We start from the raw sequence: 13,987 nt of genomic DNA, 5'->3' as shown, positions 1-13,987 counted from the left end.
AATGCAAGGCGAGCAATTTCTACAATGGTATGTACTGTAAAATTAGCTCGAATATAAACAATATTAATTAATAAGATAATATATTCTACGTTTATATTTTAATTTATAATTAATCGCATCTATACATTACGAAACTGACGTAACTGTTTTATGATTAAATAAGTCTAGAGCAAAGATGTAAATTCAATAAATTATTCTTCAACACATGTATCGCTTTCGATACCAGTTTAAGGAACTTTAGTTAGAACAAGTTTTAGTCTTAACTAATACGCTGCGGTCAGGGCGTACACTGTTAACCACAATCGCAGTTATTGAATGTAAAAACTTTGGCCGCGGTGTCCGTAGCTTTTGCTTACGCTTGCGCACGATTAACTTGCCAACAGGTATTTACCAACTGGTTCGCCTTCAAATGCCACATGCAATACTATGAACACGCTACGAAATTGTTGCAGATTCATATCTTCAGATAAAACTGCCAAAATGACGTGAGTGCAAACAACAGCGTAATCAATTTAAATAACAAGGACGAAACGCAAATACGCAACATTTACAATAGACACAATTAAAAAATCTTTAAATCCATATTTATTAAAATTGTTTAGTTCTTAAAACCAAAGTAAACTGAACTTCGTCTAAACAAATGGCCACGAATTCACGTAAATACAAATTTACTTTCATATACCAATCTGTTTAGCTAAAAATCTAGAATACTATTGAACAGATATAAAAATCTTGTTTCACTCAATTACTTGATAGCGTGACCTCGTTATCTGCGTGTAAACAACAAACAATGGCTTTACATTCAATGAACAAAGATTATTGCAGGAAGACTCATCATAAAAACAAAATAATAAAATGAAAAGCTTTTTTAAGAATAGATCAATGTTTTTTGGCTACTATAATAATGAACTTCTATCGTGCCACGATGGATTGCTATGACTAGCCCCGTAGATCAGCACCGTGGTGAAATTAGCCCCAAGCGTTGCGCCTTAACGAGACAGGCCTTTGTTGTTGCTGTAAATGGTTTTTTGCAATGCCAAAAATATAATTTGTTTGCGTCCATTTGCAATATGCACGCGTAAGCCACTCAGTATTAGTTACAACATATGGCTAACGTTGTCAAAAGTATAAGAGGTTAAATATATTAGGGTTAAAATAATTGTACTGAAATGTGTATGTGTAGTAGTAAGATAGGTGCCATTAGAAAATAGCTGTTACATTAAAACGTTTAAATTAATTTTAATTAAGTTATTTTATTTTATTAAAAACATTATTAGCCGAAACTATTGTAACAAAGGACGCACTTAAAGCCTGATTACCTCTACATTATTAGTCAAATTTTAGGCTGAATTGTTAAATTATATAACTATAGCAATATCCTATAAATAGTATATATTTAGTTTTTAAATAAAATAAATAATCTTAATAGAAAATTAAATAAAAAGATGTAAGTTTTACGGTTAACCTTTACTAATAATCTTTAATATTTATTCTTTAAAAGAAAAATTGGCCAGAAATTACAAATACAACTACTGATGTATGTATATATAATCTTCATCTGTTGTTAAGAAGAATTCATAAATACTAACTATAAATCATATAAGTACAATTTACCAATATACTTATGTATATATAAGTATATTGCCCTATTTGCTTTAATTAAAAATACAACACTAATTAATGTGTGCTACAGACAACTATTACTGGTTTTTAAATATATAATTACTTACAATATTCGATGCTTCTATTATTTAAAATAAAAGTACATAAGGAGAGACGATTTTTACGAGGTATAAAAGCGTGTTTACAGTATTCAGAGTGAAAGATCCCGTATTATTGCTCAGTAGTTTTTTAAACTACAATAAGAAAAAAAAGCTATTCAATGACCAAACATTTAGATTATATATATTTAGTGCAGGCCGCGGAACTAGATCCTCGATACACCATACATTGTATATATACCATATATACACATACATCATCATACAGTACTAAAAATATGGCATTTTTAGGACTTTTTAGTCAGTAATATGGCTTTTAATAGGTTACTATAGAGATAAATACCTGAATTTTATAACCTTATATGAAAAAGGCAAGAAAGAAAATGTTCCTCGCGAGAGTTGTGTACATCTGTCAGTCAATATGTCGGTCTTTCTGTCCATCACGATGTGCAATTATTCTAACAAATACTCTGCTATTATAGATAACAAATTCGAAATATGTTAAATTAGTTTGGAACATATTTTGATTTATAATTCAACTCCATATAATGTTCGAATGAACTCTCTCGAGGCATAATGTATAACATAGCATTCGTTTTAGAATAGCCTTGCCTTTAAAACTAATACAGATTGTGGTTTGGGAATGCGAGATGTATATAACAGTAGCTACTTATATCGTCGTCAGTCGTGATACGATAGTGTTTAGCTCGGAATCCACGACTTCTGTTGGACCAGTGCCAATGTGTATAATGATTTTTGGGAACATAAATGTGGACATAATATACCCATAAAAAAGCCACTTTAAGTAACATCAAGATTATTTAATCAGAATAATTATTTTTATAATTACATTTTTAAGTGTATAATATTTTTAATATTAAAAATTCTAAAGGCTTTTTTATTCAACGTTATAGACTCTACTAAACGAATGATAACATTTCCATGTCGTTATAAAAAATAAATAAATTTGTAAAATGTTATTATAATATAGTGCTGTAAAAATATACTTTTATAATAAAGCCTACACTTGATAAAATACAGTTTAGCAAGTGTAGGCGTTATTATAAAAGTTATTGTTTGCAAGATGCAATGCAACGCCAAACCGCAGCTGGAATACAAAGAAGGAAGTAAACGAACAAGTGGTTAATAAAACCACGAGCAGCGTCAAAACGCCACAAAAATATTCAAACGATTTCCGCCTACGCCTAGATATGAAGAAAGCGGAGATGAAACTGTAATACATTGTCAATGGCGTGGAATTAATGAAATAATTTTGTATGACAGAGCAATCAAGTATGTAACGTTTTTTGTAACAACTAGCGTCTACAGTATGTTTCATATGACATGATTTAAACATACTGATTGTAGATACGTAGACTAAGACAAATGAACATCGCTGCACCGATGCGCAAAAATGTACACAAAGAAAGTAGGTGGCACACTCATTTCACCGGGTGGCATTATATAATGTCACGAACACTATCTCTGTTCAAGGTATACACAAATGAGATGTACTGCCGTCACATCAGCAATAACTGGAATTTTTTATGGAGCGATCAATGAATAAAATTGATCTAAAAAGAATAAAGAAAATCCCATGAACTATACAGTTGGTATGATTTGGTACAAACATGCAATGTGAAAAGGCGTTCAAACTTTGTTTGGTAAGTAGTTTTAAAGATATTAAATGTGTTAGAAAGACCGCGTAAGAAAAAATAAGTAGTGCGTTCGCTATGACGTATTAGCGGTGAATGACAAGGCCAGTTATCTAGTTAAGCATTGGTCAAAATTCGATAGTGATTTATTTTAAACGCTATTTAGAACACTGTATTTAAGTGACAACACCCTTGTGAAGTCAAGCTAGGTCGCTACTCGCTACAGTATTTTATATATGGAGACCAGCGGCACTATCATTATACTGTCTAAAGCACTTCACCAAGGCTTCAGACAGAATTCATTCAAACTTCAAAGAGATAAGTTTAAACCTATTCTTTTTTATAGTATAGTAGTCTTTAATATAGTTCCTGAAAAAATGGATTGTTAAAGCACTTTCATCTTCCTCTCTGATTCCATTTCCTTGAACAAAATGATTACTTTTGTACTGGGCTTCGTTCAAACTGGAATAACGAATTATTCTTAATTTTTAATCAAATTAGGGTTCGACGATTTTAAATAGAGGGTGAGTAATTTTCTCATTTTACCTTCAAAGTTTGAAATGGACGAAATAAGTAAGTCATTAGCAGTCGCAACAAGAGCGGCTGTGTTACGAGCATTAAATTAATTTGTAACTTTCTCGAAGCGAATACAACAATGAAGCCCGCCATTAAAGCGGGCTCTGATCCGTTCTGAGGATCCGACAATCGAATTATGAGGAAAACAAGTAAAAGCTTTTCCTATAATTCCACGACCAGACTTTATATCAGGAAACCGTACACAGCTAGCTTTCAAGTCTTAAAAATAATTACAATTGTGATGAAATTATTGTTTGATCAATAATGCTTTTCTCTTAGGATTCTGTAGTCAATTTCGGAACACGAAATTAATATTCGCCATTTTATACTTTAATACTGGTAGATTTTTCATTCTGAATTAGTTAAGTCGACTTGTCGACTTAATTGTCGTCGACTGGGACATGTAAAGGATTTTTTTACAATTTAAACAAATTAAAACGAGTTAGATTTAGAGCTAGGGAGTTGACAGCGTGACTGACAAACAACCCGGGATACAAATCCGTGACTTCGAAATCTACGGCCGCATAAGCAAGCCTCCTCTAGACTAACCAAGAAGTTAAATACTGGCAAACATATACTAAGCGATCGCACCCATTAGGTTTTTTCTTTTCATTTGGATGACTATAAAATTCTACTATCTGCGTAGTTTCTTAGTTCTTCAGTTAGTTAGCTAGGACTCGTATTTGACCGAATTATCATATGTAACCGTTCATTATCATAAATTAAAGTTAAATGCGAAAGGCATTTGCGAATAATATGAGGATATTTTGAATGTGTTTCTTTTATATTAATTTTTTAGAGACTGATTGAATTTTATAGACTGAAATATTGTGTTTAGAGAGAATGCGCTGGTTTCTTAACTATTTTTATGATAATAAAAATATCTGGTGGTAGGATGTTAAACATCCGCCTGGCTTTTTACCACCGTACGCATGGTGAAAAACTCGTGAAGTGGCTTGCAGCCGCGTTTCGAGGTCAGCCAGCGTACAGCCGAGCGAGAATTGCCGCGATGGGTGTTGGTCCAATGGAGACGGCTGTTGAACCAATGCCGGGGGAAACTGTATTGACCTGCCGGACAGGGAGACCCGAAGAAACGGCTGTTCCGCTGGCCGCCCGTGGCATAGTACAGGGGCCCGAGCGTGCCTAACCAGCTCGCGAGGCTGCCCCACCAGGCCACGCATAATCTCGGGGTGGACCGTCGTGCCGGTTGGTGACCGGAAGGTGGGGTCCCGGCGGCCACTTCCAGGGGGGTTTGGGGGCCCTTCCGTCCGGCGGGTCAGTGTATTTTTCCTTTTGGCAACCACTTGGAAACACGCCTCCACACTTTGCCCATCCCTATCGTGGCAATACGTCGCTCGCTTCACGTCTCTTTTCCAATTTTTTTTTCCCAAATGGCAGCGCAACAAAGCAGAAATAACGGTCGTACAGCGGTGCACACCCCCACCATACCCTCGCTGTTTGAGGTCGAGTTCTCTAACATCCGTGGACTCCACGCTAACCTCAACGCTGTCCACCACCATCTCGAGACAGCACGGCCAGCAATGTTGTTTCTCACGGAGGCACAAATACTCCGTCCTGCCGATACCAGCTACCTTAATTATCCCGGCTACACGCTTGAAGAATCCTTCAAAGCGAAAGCTGGAGTATGCTTGTTCGTCAGGACGGATGTTTGCTGTAACCGACTGCGCTGCTTGGAGGACCCCTCCTTCTCCATGTTGGTGGTACGTGTGGACCTGGTTCATCAGAGTCGAGTCTACGTGTGCCTCTACAGATCCCACAATGGTGACTTGGAGACAAGCCGATTATTTGACCATCTTAGTCGGGTGGCAGATGCTGCGCAAGAGCAATTTCCTAACGCGGAATTGGTGTTTTTGGGGGATTTTAATGCTCACCACGAATCATGGTTGAAATCCTTCAAAACTGACCATGCTGGAAGGACTGCTCATGCGTTTGCTCTCACACACGACTTGACCCAACTGCTTGATCAGCCCACCAGGATCCCAGACATTGATGGGCAAGCACCTTCTCTACTGGACCTTCTGCTGACTTCTCACCCGGTGGAATATCAGGTTGTGGTTCAGGCTCCCCTTGGCTCTTCGGATCACGGCCTTATATCTACCAGAGTGCCACAGGCCAAGCTGCCGCCACTAGCGGTATGCAAACGGCGCGTTTGGCACTATAAGTCGGCAGATTGGGACGGTATGCGCGATTACTATGCGTCGGTCCCTTGGAAGGAACGTTGCTTCAGTGGGAATGACCCGACAGCAAGTGCCGCTGCTGTTGCTGACGAAATCATGTTGGGAATGGATTACTACATTCCTAGCTCAGATCTCGTCAGTAGGGGTACGCGTAACCGTTGGTTCACTCGTGAATGTACCGATGCTGTATCATCTAAGCAGTGGATCAACGGCTGCATTAACGGGGCATCTAACATTGACTCACTGAAAGCAAACTACAATAAAAATTCCAAGTCCTGTAGAAAGGCATACATGAGAGCGGATGCACAGCGCATTGTACAGATTGGTCATGATCTTGTTTCGCATCCTAGGGGCTCCCGTAGCTTCTGGCGTCTGACCAAGTCTGTGCAAAACAATTTCTGCCAACCTTCGCTGCCACCGCTCAGAAATCCGGACGAATCGCTAGCTCACAGTCCGCAAGAGCAAGCTGATCTCCTGGCTAAACTCTTTGCTGATAATTCCGTCATCGATGATTGTAGTGCGCTTCCATCTATAATACCTTCATGTGGCCATACGATGCCTGACATCAAAATCAGGCAACGTGATGAGCGTGCGGAGCTGCAATCACTTGATGTACGGAAAGCTAGCGGTCCCGATGGATTACCAGCCATAGTGCTGAAGAAGTGCGCAGCGGAGCTGTCTCCTGTGTTAACGTTCCAACTTTCTCTCTCTTCGGGATGTGTGCCGGAGTCTTGGAGAAGAGCTAATGTGCAAGCGGTTCCCAAAAAAGGGGATCGGTCTGACCCGGCAAATTATCGGCCAATAGCTATCACCTCAGTACTTTGTAAGGTGATGGAACGGATTTTAAACAACCAACTGATCCATTACCTAGAAGATCACTGTCTAATTAATGATCGTCAGTACGGGTTTCGACCAAAACGGTCCACAGGTGATCTTCTAGCGTACGTAACACACCTCTGGGGTGAAGCTATCGACAAGCATGGAGAATCGTTGGCTGTCAGCCTCGATATCTCCAAGGCTTTTGACAGGGTCTGGCAAAGAAGTCTTCTCTCCAAGCTGCCGGCATATGGTCTGCCTGCTCAGCTATGCACCTGGATTGCCAGCTTCCTACACAAGCGTAGCCTTCGTGTTTTAGTTGATGGATGCGCTTCACAATTCTATGTAGTGAATGCTGGGGTCCCCCAGGGATCTGTGCTATCTCCGACACTCTTTCTTTTGCATATCAATGATATGCTCTCTCTTGGGAACATACATTGCTATGCAGACGATAGTACAGTGCATGGTGGATACCACGGACGCGCAGTGGCTGGGTGGGCGGAAATTGAGGAGAGGCGGAAGGATCTTGTCATTGAACTCGATAGGACATTAGAGCTCATCGCCAAATGGGGCTCTGATAATCTTGTTGAGTTTAATGCCAAGAAAACACAGATATGCGCTCTCACAGCGAAAAAGTCAGCATTTTCCCCTCTTCCCTCCCTCTGTGGTACTCCGCTGGTGATACAAAGCAAAATCGCCATGCTGGGGATTGACGTTCGCTGCGACCTTAGTCCAAGGGATTACATCGAGGCTGTTATAAAAACAGCTTCACGGAAACTCGGAGTTCTGAACAAGGTGCGGCGTTTTTTCACGCCACAACTGTGCCTGCTGTACAAAACTCAGGTACGGTCTTGCGTGGAATATTGCTCGCACCTTTGGGATGGCTCCGCTAAGTACCTAATGGAGGCCTTGGACCGGTTGCAGCGACGTGCCGTACGCATTATTGGCGACGTAAAGGTCACAAACACCCTTGAACCTTTACAATTGCGTCGTGAGATAGCAGCACTGAGCGCTTTCTATCGACTGTATCACGGCGAGTGCTCTGAGGAATTATTCTCTCTAATTCCTGCTTCCCCCTTCCTTCTTAAGTCCACGCGAGCTGGTTCTCGATGTCACCGCCTAACTGTGACATGAATTCCATCGCGAACAAAGAAATTTGGCAACTCCTTTCTTTGTCGCACTTCCAAAAAATGGAATTCCTTACCAGCTCACGTGTTCCCCTCCTCTTACAACCCGGGTTCCTTCAAACGAGGCGTGAAGAGGCATCTTGCGGGCCGGCAAGGCGAAGGCGGCTAGTGCAGAACGTTTTTCCCGTTTGTGCTGGCCGTCGTCGCATTTGGACTCTACTACCACTTACCATCAGGTGGAGTAGAGTCATTTGCCCTCCCGGCAAATATAAAAAAAAAAAACTATATTTTCTCGGAATTTACAAAACATAACTATGTTTGTTGCATTATGTTTGTGTGAAGTGAAGTAAAAAAGAAGCCGTTTCACTCCAACACGTCTAGTTTATCATTCAGAGGTCGTATCGCGATTGTACAAAAAAAATTATAGGTTAAACTAAAATATAAATGAATAAGTTTAATTAAGACTTTACAATGTTATTTCTAATTGTTAATAGAATAAATTGTTAATTTACTGAAATAATATCAGTAAATTTGAAAAGGTCAAGTTGAGAGATCTCAAGATTTATGTCTAGAAAAAATTGTCGAAATTTTGTCATCCGTTGAAATTCAGCAAAGCAAGAAATAGATTTTTATAAGAATATGTAAACAGTAATTGTGTAACAGTAATTTTAATTACATCTTATATATTGTAGTATATTTATTTTAAACGTACACTTTTAGAATATATGTAAGTTTGTTACACGATAAAACCAGGATTTAATGTTACAATAAAGTACAGTTCGATTATATCAGCTTAGAAAGAAAACTAACAATCGGATACTACATAGAAAATTTGATATTATTTGCCGTGGCGTATTAAAAAGCGAGACTCAGTTAGAAAGTGGATGTAATAGAGGAACGTTAGAGCTCAACGTACGTTGAACAGTGTAATTGAAGACTCGTACGACGTCACAAACACGCACCGGTAATATGCAAGCAACAAGACGTGATTACTCGATTTGTTCGGCCCCTATAAAGTTATTGCAGAACACTGTGCTACTTTTATATAATAACCTAGACTAGTAGCATCTATTATATTACGTTTTATTATTATTTCGCTTGTACAACATAATATGTTTATTTCATATTTTTAAAAATAGAATATATTTTAATCTCGGTGACATTGAGTCGATAGTTAGTGACCTTTTGTAAAATAAACATAATAAAACATCATAAATATTATTTACCTGCACGGCAAATCGTGAACGATTCTTTTTAAAATAGAAAATTAAAAACGAATATAAAATACGATATAACGATATTATGACGACTACTTGTCACATCACATTATTAAAGAATCAAAAAAAAGCTCTGCGATTTATAAAAACGCAATGTTATGAACAGAGTGAATCCTATTAGTAGGTATGGTATTCGTAACCTACACTTAAACATGATTTTGTGACTCGATAAAGCCTAGCGGGCCTCAAATCTTTTCTCCGAAGTCTATTTAACAATAGCTACCTGCAACAACTACAAAAATGAACGGTTCCTGGGCAGGTAGCCGGATGAACTGAAGTTATCGCGTCCGTGAACCCAAAATACGAACAAAGGGCGTTATGAGAATAATTTGTACGTATTACAGACTCAGCATCATGTTCACCTTGAAGTAGTGAACCAGTCCCTATAATCTTCTCAACCATTTCTCAGTATTTTTATCTGAACTTATCAATAAATTCAAGTCAAATTTCAAAAAGTTATTTGTTTGAACGAATAAAATAACGAGCCGCAGCCCCAATTCGATTGATTCAAAGTTTGTAAAACCCTTGATAAATAAATCGATGCTTTCAGCACAGGTTATTTGAATTTCAATATTTTCTCATTCCGATTTAGGTTAACCTCAAGTTAAGTCGTACAAATGTATTATTGGAACTAATCACAATACATTAAAATTTGATGACGATAATAAGGTTATATTTTTAAATATATACTATGTTTTTTTTTTATTATTTATGAATATAAATAATATACCTACATACGTAATACATTAAATAAAATAACATTTATAAAAAATCTATTTATTAGATTCATACAGCCAAATGTTGTGAAAATCTTAAAAAAATATTTATTATATTTCATAATATTATAATACAGATTTAAATAATAAAAACAACTAAATCGATTAACTATTATGATTATAAAATATATATTCATGAGTGTATTGTTTTTTTCATCATAATATTATGAATAGTATAAATATTATATATAATAAATAAATGTAGTTCATTTTACATTGTGAATTGGGACTGATAATATTTTAAATCGACGTCACAACACTGAACAACTTTTAATACTGCTGGTTAGATCACACATGTTTATATAAAATTAATTATTAAGAAGTGTTACACTGGTTCCCACGCTGCGCGTTTTCGAGAAAGAACCGAAACCCGGATCGTAGCAGGTGTAAGGGGTGCGATTTCGAATATGCGGGTTGTGGGTACGATTGTACATATGTTATCATACATACTATACTGAGATTTATTTACAGAAATAAGACCGTACATAGCCGGTACAATTCAGTTTTAATACGAGCGAAATTAACGTCGTCGTAAATATCACCGGTGCGTAAGCATGGAGCACAAACGTTCGTCGTTAGCCGCAAAAACGAGAAAAGTTAAAAACCGACTTAAAATTGTTGCAGATATTAGCATCAAGCATTTATACTAAACTGTTGAATTGCACCGCTAATATCGCGCGTCATAGATTACGCTTCAATAACTTTTATATTACGAAATGTTTATTTATAAATAACTTGTGTTCGTCCGCAGCTTTGCCCGCATGTTAGTTAGGTATGGGGAGATGTTGTTGTTGAGGGGAGGGGTTAGTATAAAAAGTAGCCGATGTTCTTCTTCAGAGCTCAATCTTGCTTCATACCCAATTTTATCACAATCGGTTCAGTAAAAGCGTAACAGACATACAGTTACATTCGCATTTATAATATTAGTATTGAAGGGAATGTGCTGTCAAGTAAGGCGTTATCTTAACAACGATTGTTATTTAAAATTCTAACTAAACGAAAATGTCATTTTTAATTTTTAACTATCAATCAAAGTTATTATTAGCATGGATGTGTATTATTACTGATTTATTTATTTTGTTTCGTATTGAAAAGTAATAGATATTCCGTCGCTTGATAAGAGCTTTAATATGCACATCTAATGAAATTCTACTATTAGCTTATCAGTTCATTTAAAATTTCGTGATTTTTAATTAACCAATTAACAGCTTAATTATATTAAATGGTTATCGTTCTATTTGAAGACCGAACGTATAACGTTTCAATATATTTAAATTCAAAAATACCAAATAACAAATTATAAATCCATGTTCTTTGCAAAGAAGTACTGTGCCAGACATTCATGAGTTACACATTTAATATAACGTGTACTTTATTTCGAAAATACTTGAACAAAGCACAATGAATATACTGCTTTGTTTTTCTTATTGTTATTGTGTCCTTGTAATTATAATTAATCAGGCTCTGATAAAAGTATTTCAGAAAACAATTTTTATGTTGTACATAAAATCACAACAGTAACTATTTAATATATATGTAAACAGTTAATAAAGTAAAAAAATGTTACTATGAGACTCACTATTTAATATGTAAATAGACAATAGTAAAATAGTTACTATGAGACTGTTACATTATACTAATTTTGTAATAAATCTAGATCAAACTAGATGTTGTAATTTAAATCCCTGAACCACGAAATATTTTACAATAACAGTGTCATTCCCATGTATGGGGTGATATTTTCATCCTCTGAACTGTTCAAACAGCTTGCGAGGGGCGACGGAGATAAAAATACCGCATGCGCTAAATAAACGAAAATTACAATGCATTTCAGATCCTCGGTTTCTGATCATTACATATAAAATTGCTTTTTTTTTATTTAACGCCCAGTTTTGCTACTTTTATACGATTTGGTAAGGTACCTGCTCCTAGTTTTATTATTACATTGCGTCTCTTTTACCCATTCAAAAGTACCCTTGTATAGAAAGGAACAGCAATAACAAATTCATTCACGGTTCAATGTCACAACAATGGATTGGTTCGTTTAGTTATTTATTTAAAAACAAGCTGCTTTTTAAATCAATGATTATTATTTGTTTAAGCTGGGTTTAAATTAAATTCTTGTAATTGTTACTAACACAAACGAAACTAACTTCAATATTCTTATAATATACAAAGCGATAAATTAAGACTATAGAGAATTGTCGCCATTGAATGAAAACGACTATACATTTTACAATGCTATTGTGTGTATTTATGTATTTGTAGTGGCTTGGTAGTAATATCTACAGCAAATCTGCAACAACTTCACTCCATACGGTGGTGAGTCGTCTATTGTTTTAATAAAAAAAATTGGTAGGTACCTACCGGCTATGAGAAGAATTAACACCTTAAATTGATTTCATACATCAATTTACACAAAACAATTCCTTCGGAAGCAAGTCACGTCCATGAGTAACGCCGTGCGTCAAAATATTTTTTGAATAATATGATAGTTAAATAAAGATTTGATATCGTAAATTTCAGTATCATTTTTTTACTATCTCCAATAAACAACATAGGATGGGCTCAGGTTCATTTAAAATAGATCAAAATACTTACAGGATAGTACATCCCCTGCGGCGGCAAAAAAAAGGCCCCTGAACCCCACAGCTTGCCGTTTATATTTACTTTGGGTTTCACAAAAATACACTCAACGAACGCCACTCGACTGGGCGTTAACTCCACACCACAACTTTTATAAACTCGAGGTAATCATGAGTATTAAATATATCAACAGTGAAAATATGAATAATTTGTAAATTTTTAGGTTATGTAGATATAGCGCGGAGGAACGCGCTATAGCACTGAAAGCGGTTGACGTCGATGTGCAACAACGAACAGGCGCGCGTGGCGGCGACTTAACGAACCCATGCGAACCGCCATCTGTGAGAAAGAGATGAGACGATATTCCGAATGGGCTCGGATATTTAACTGCGAATAGGCCATCTTATTCTAACATGTTAAACACTAGATAACACAACTGCTCTATTCAGAGCCTTAACTTAGTTGAATTAAATAGAGTTAAGACGGTAATAATTGTTACTATCAACATAACTGCTGTAACTAATAGCACTAAAACGTATAATCACACAAATCTTCAAACAAAGTTTTTTTCGAAACAAATGAAACTTAATTTTATTTTAAATATAATTGTATCTATCAGTAAATACGTGTACATATTTAGGATTTAAAACTAAAACTCACTTTTTAGTAGATAAAGCGTGCAATTGTTTACAATTTTTTAAGAGAAATGAGCGAGAGGCTCACCAACTAAGCTCTTTATTTTATGTCTTTGTCGTTTAGCCGAGAGGGCTTCGGATCAATGAATCGCTCCCAGGCCCCCCGGTCCCAGCGTCATCCCAACTTGTGTGTTCTCCGCTCCCTATTTCGTACCAATTTAGTTCCAACAAGCATATTTTAATGCAAAATATATACTTAAAAAGATCTATAGATTCAAAATATACCATATGAATATTCATTCAGGTAAGTATGTGAGTAAATGCAACTTGAACAAAGCTTTGTAAAAGTGTGTACCTGATCTGCTTAACTTTTACTGCGTAGTGAAGATTAACAAAAATATAATGAAATTAATATAACTGTGTTCAACATTGCTGTTATTTCTCTAATGTTTAATACTTATGTTAATTTTATTAAAAAAAACGATTTATAAATTTACCTATTCATAATAAAGTAATACACATTTACTTATATCAATTTAAATTATATTATAGCTATATATGTATTTTGAATAGTAAATTTAAAATTGTCTGGTCACTAAATAAAATAAAATATATTTTAT

The 13,987-nt window shown here is 36.2% G+C and overlaps 1 protein-coding gene across 10 annotated transcripts in view; it reads right to left on the bottom strand.

Moving 5' to 3' along the window:
* Positions 1-13,177, bottom strand: part of LOC126769860 (RNA binding protein fox-1 homolog 1-like) — a 43,773-nt gene extending 30,596 nt beyond the window's left edge. For 6 of the 10 annotated variants that reach the window (XM_050488783.1, XM_050488785.1, XM_050488784.1 and 3 more), the window contains exon 1: positions 12,748-13,173. In XM_050488783.1, coding sequence (XP_050344740.1) covers positions 12,748-12,759 — 12 coding nt within the window. In that variant the 5' untranslated portion in view covers positions 12,760-13,173. Of the gene's footprint in view, positions 1-12,747 lie in introns of all 10 variants that reach the window. The other 4 variants (XM_050488779.1, XM_050488777.1, XM_050488776.1 and 1 more) reach the window with 2 other exon arrangements.
* Between the last annotated feature and the right edge of the window lie 810 nt (positions 13,178-13,987).

This window comes from Nymphalis io, chromosome 8 (assembly GCF_905147045.1).
Source record: "Nymphalis io chromosome 8, ilAglIoxx1.1, whole genome shotgun sequence".
Taxonomy (NCBI): Eukaryota; Metazoa; Arthropoda; class Insecta; order Lepidoptera; family Nymphalidae; genus Nymphalis; species Nymphalis io.
The sequence above is the reverse complement of the archived record's forward strand: the minus strand, read 5'-3'. Positions and strand labels throughout refer to the sequence as shown.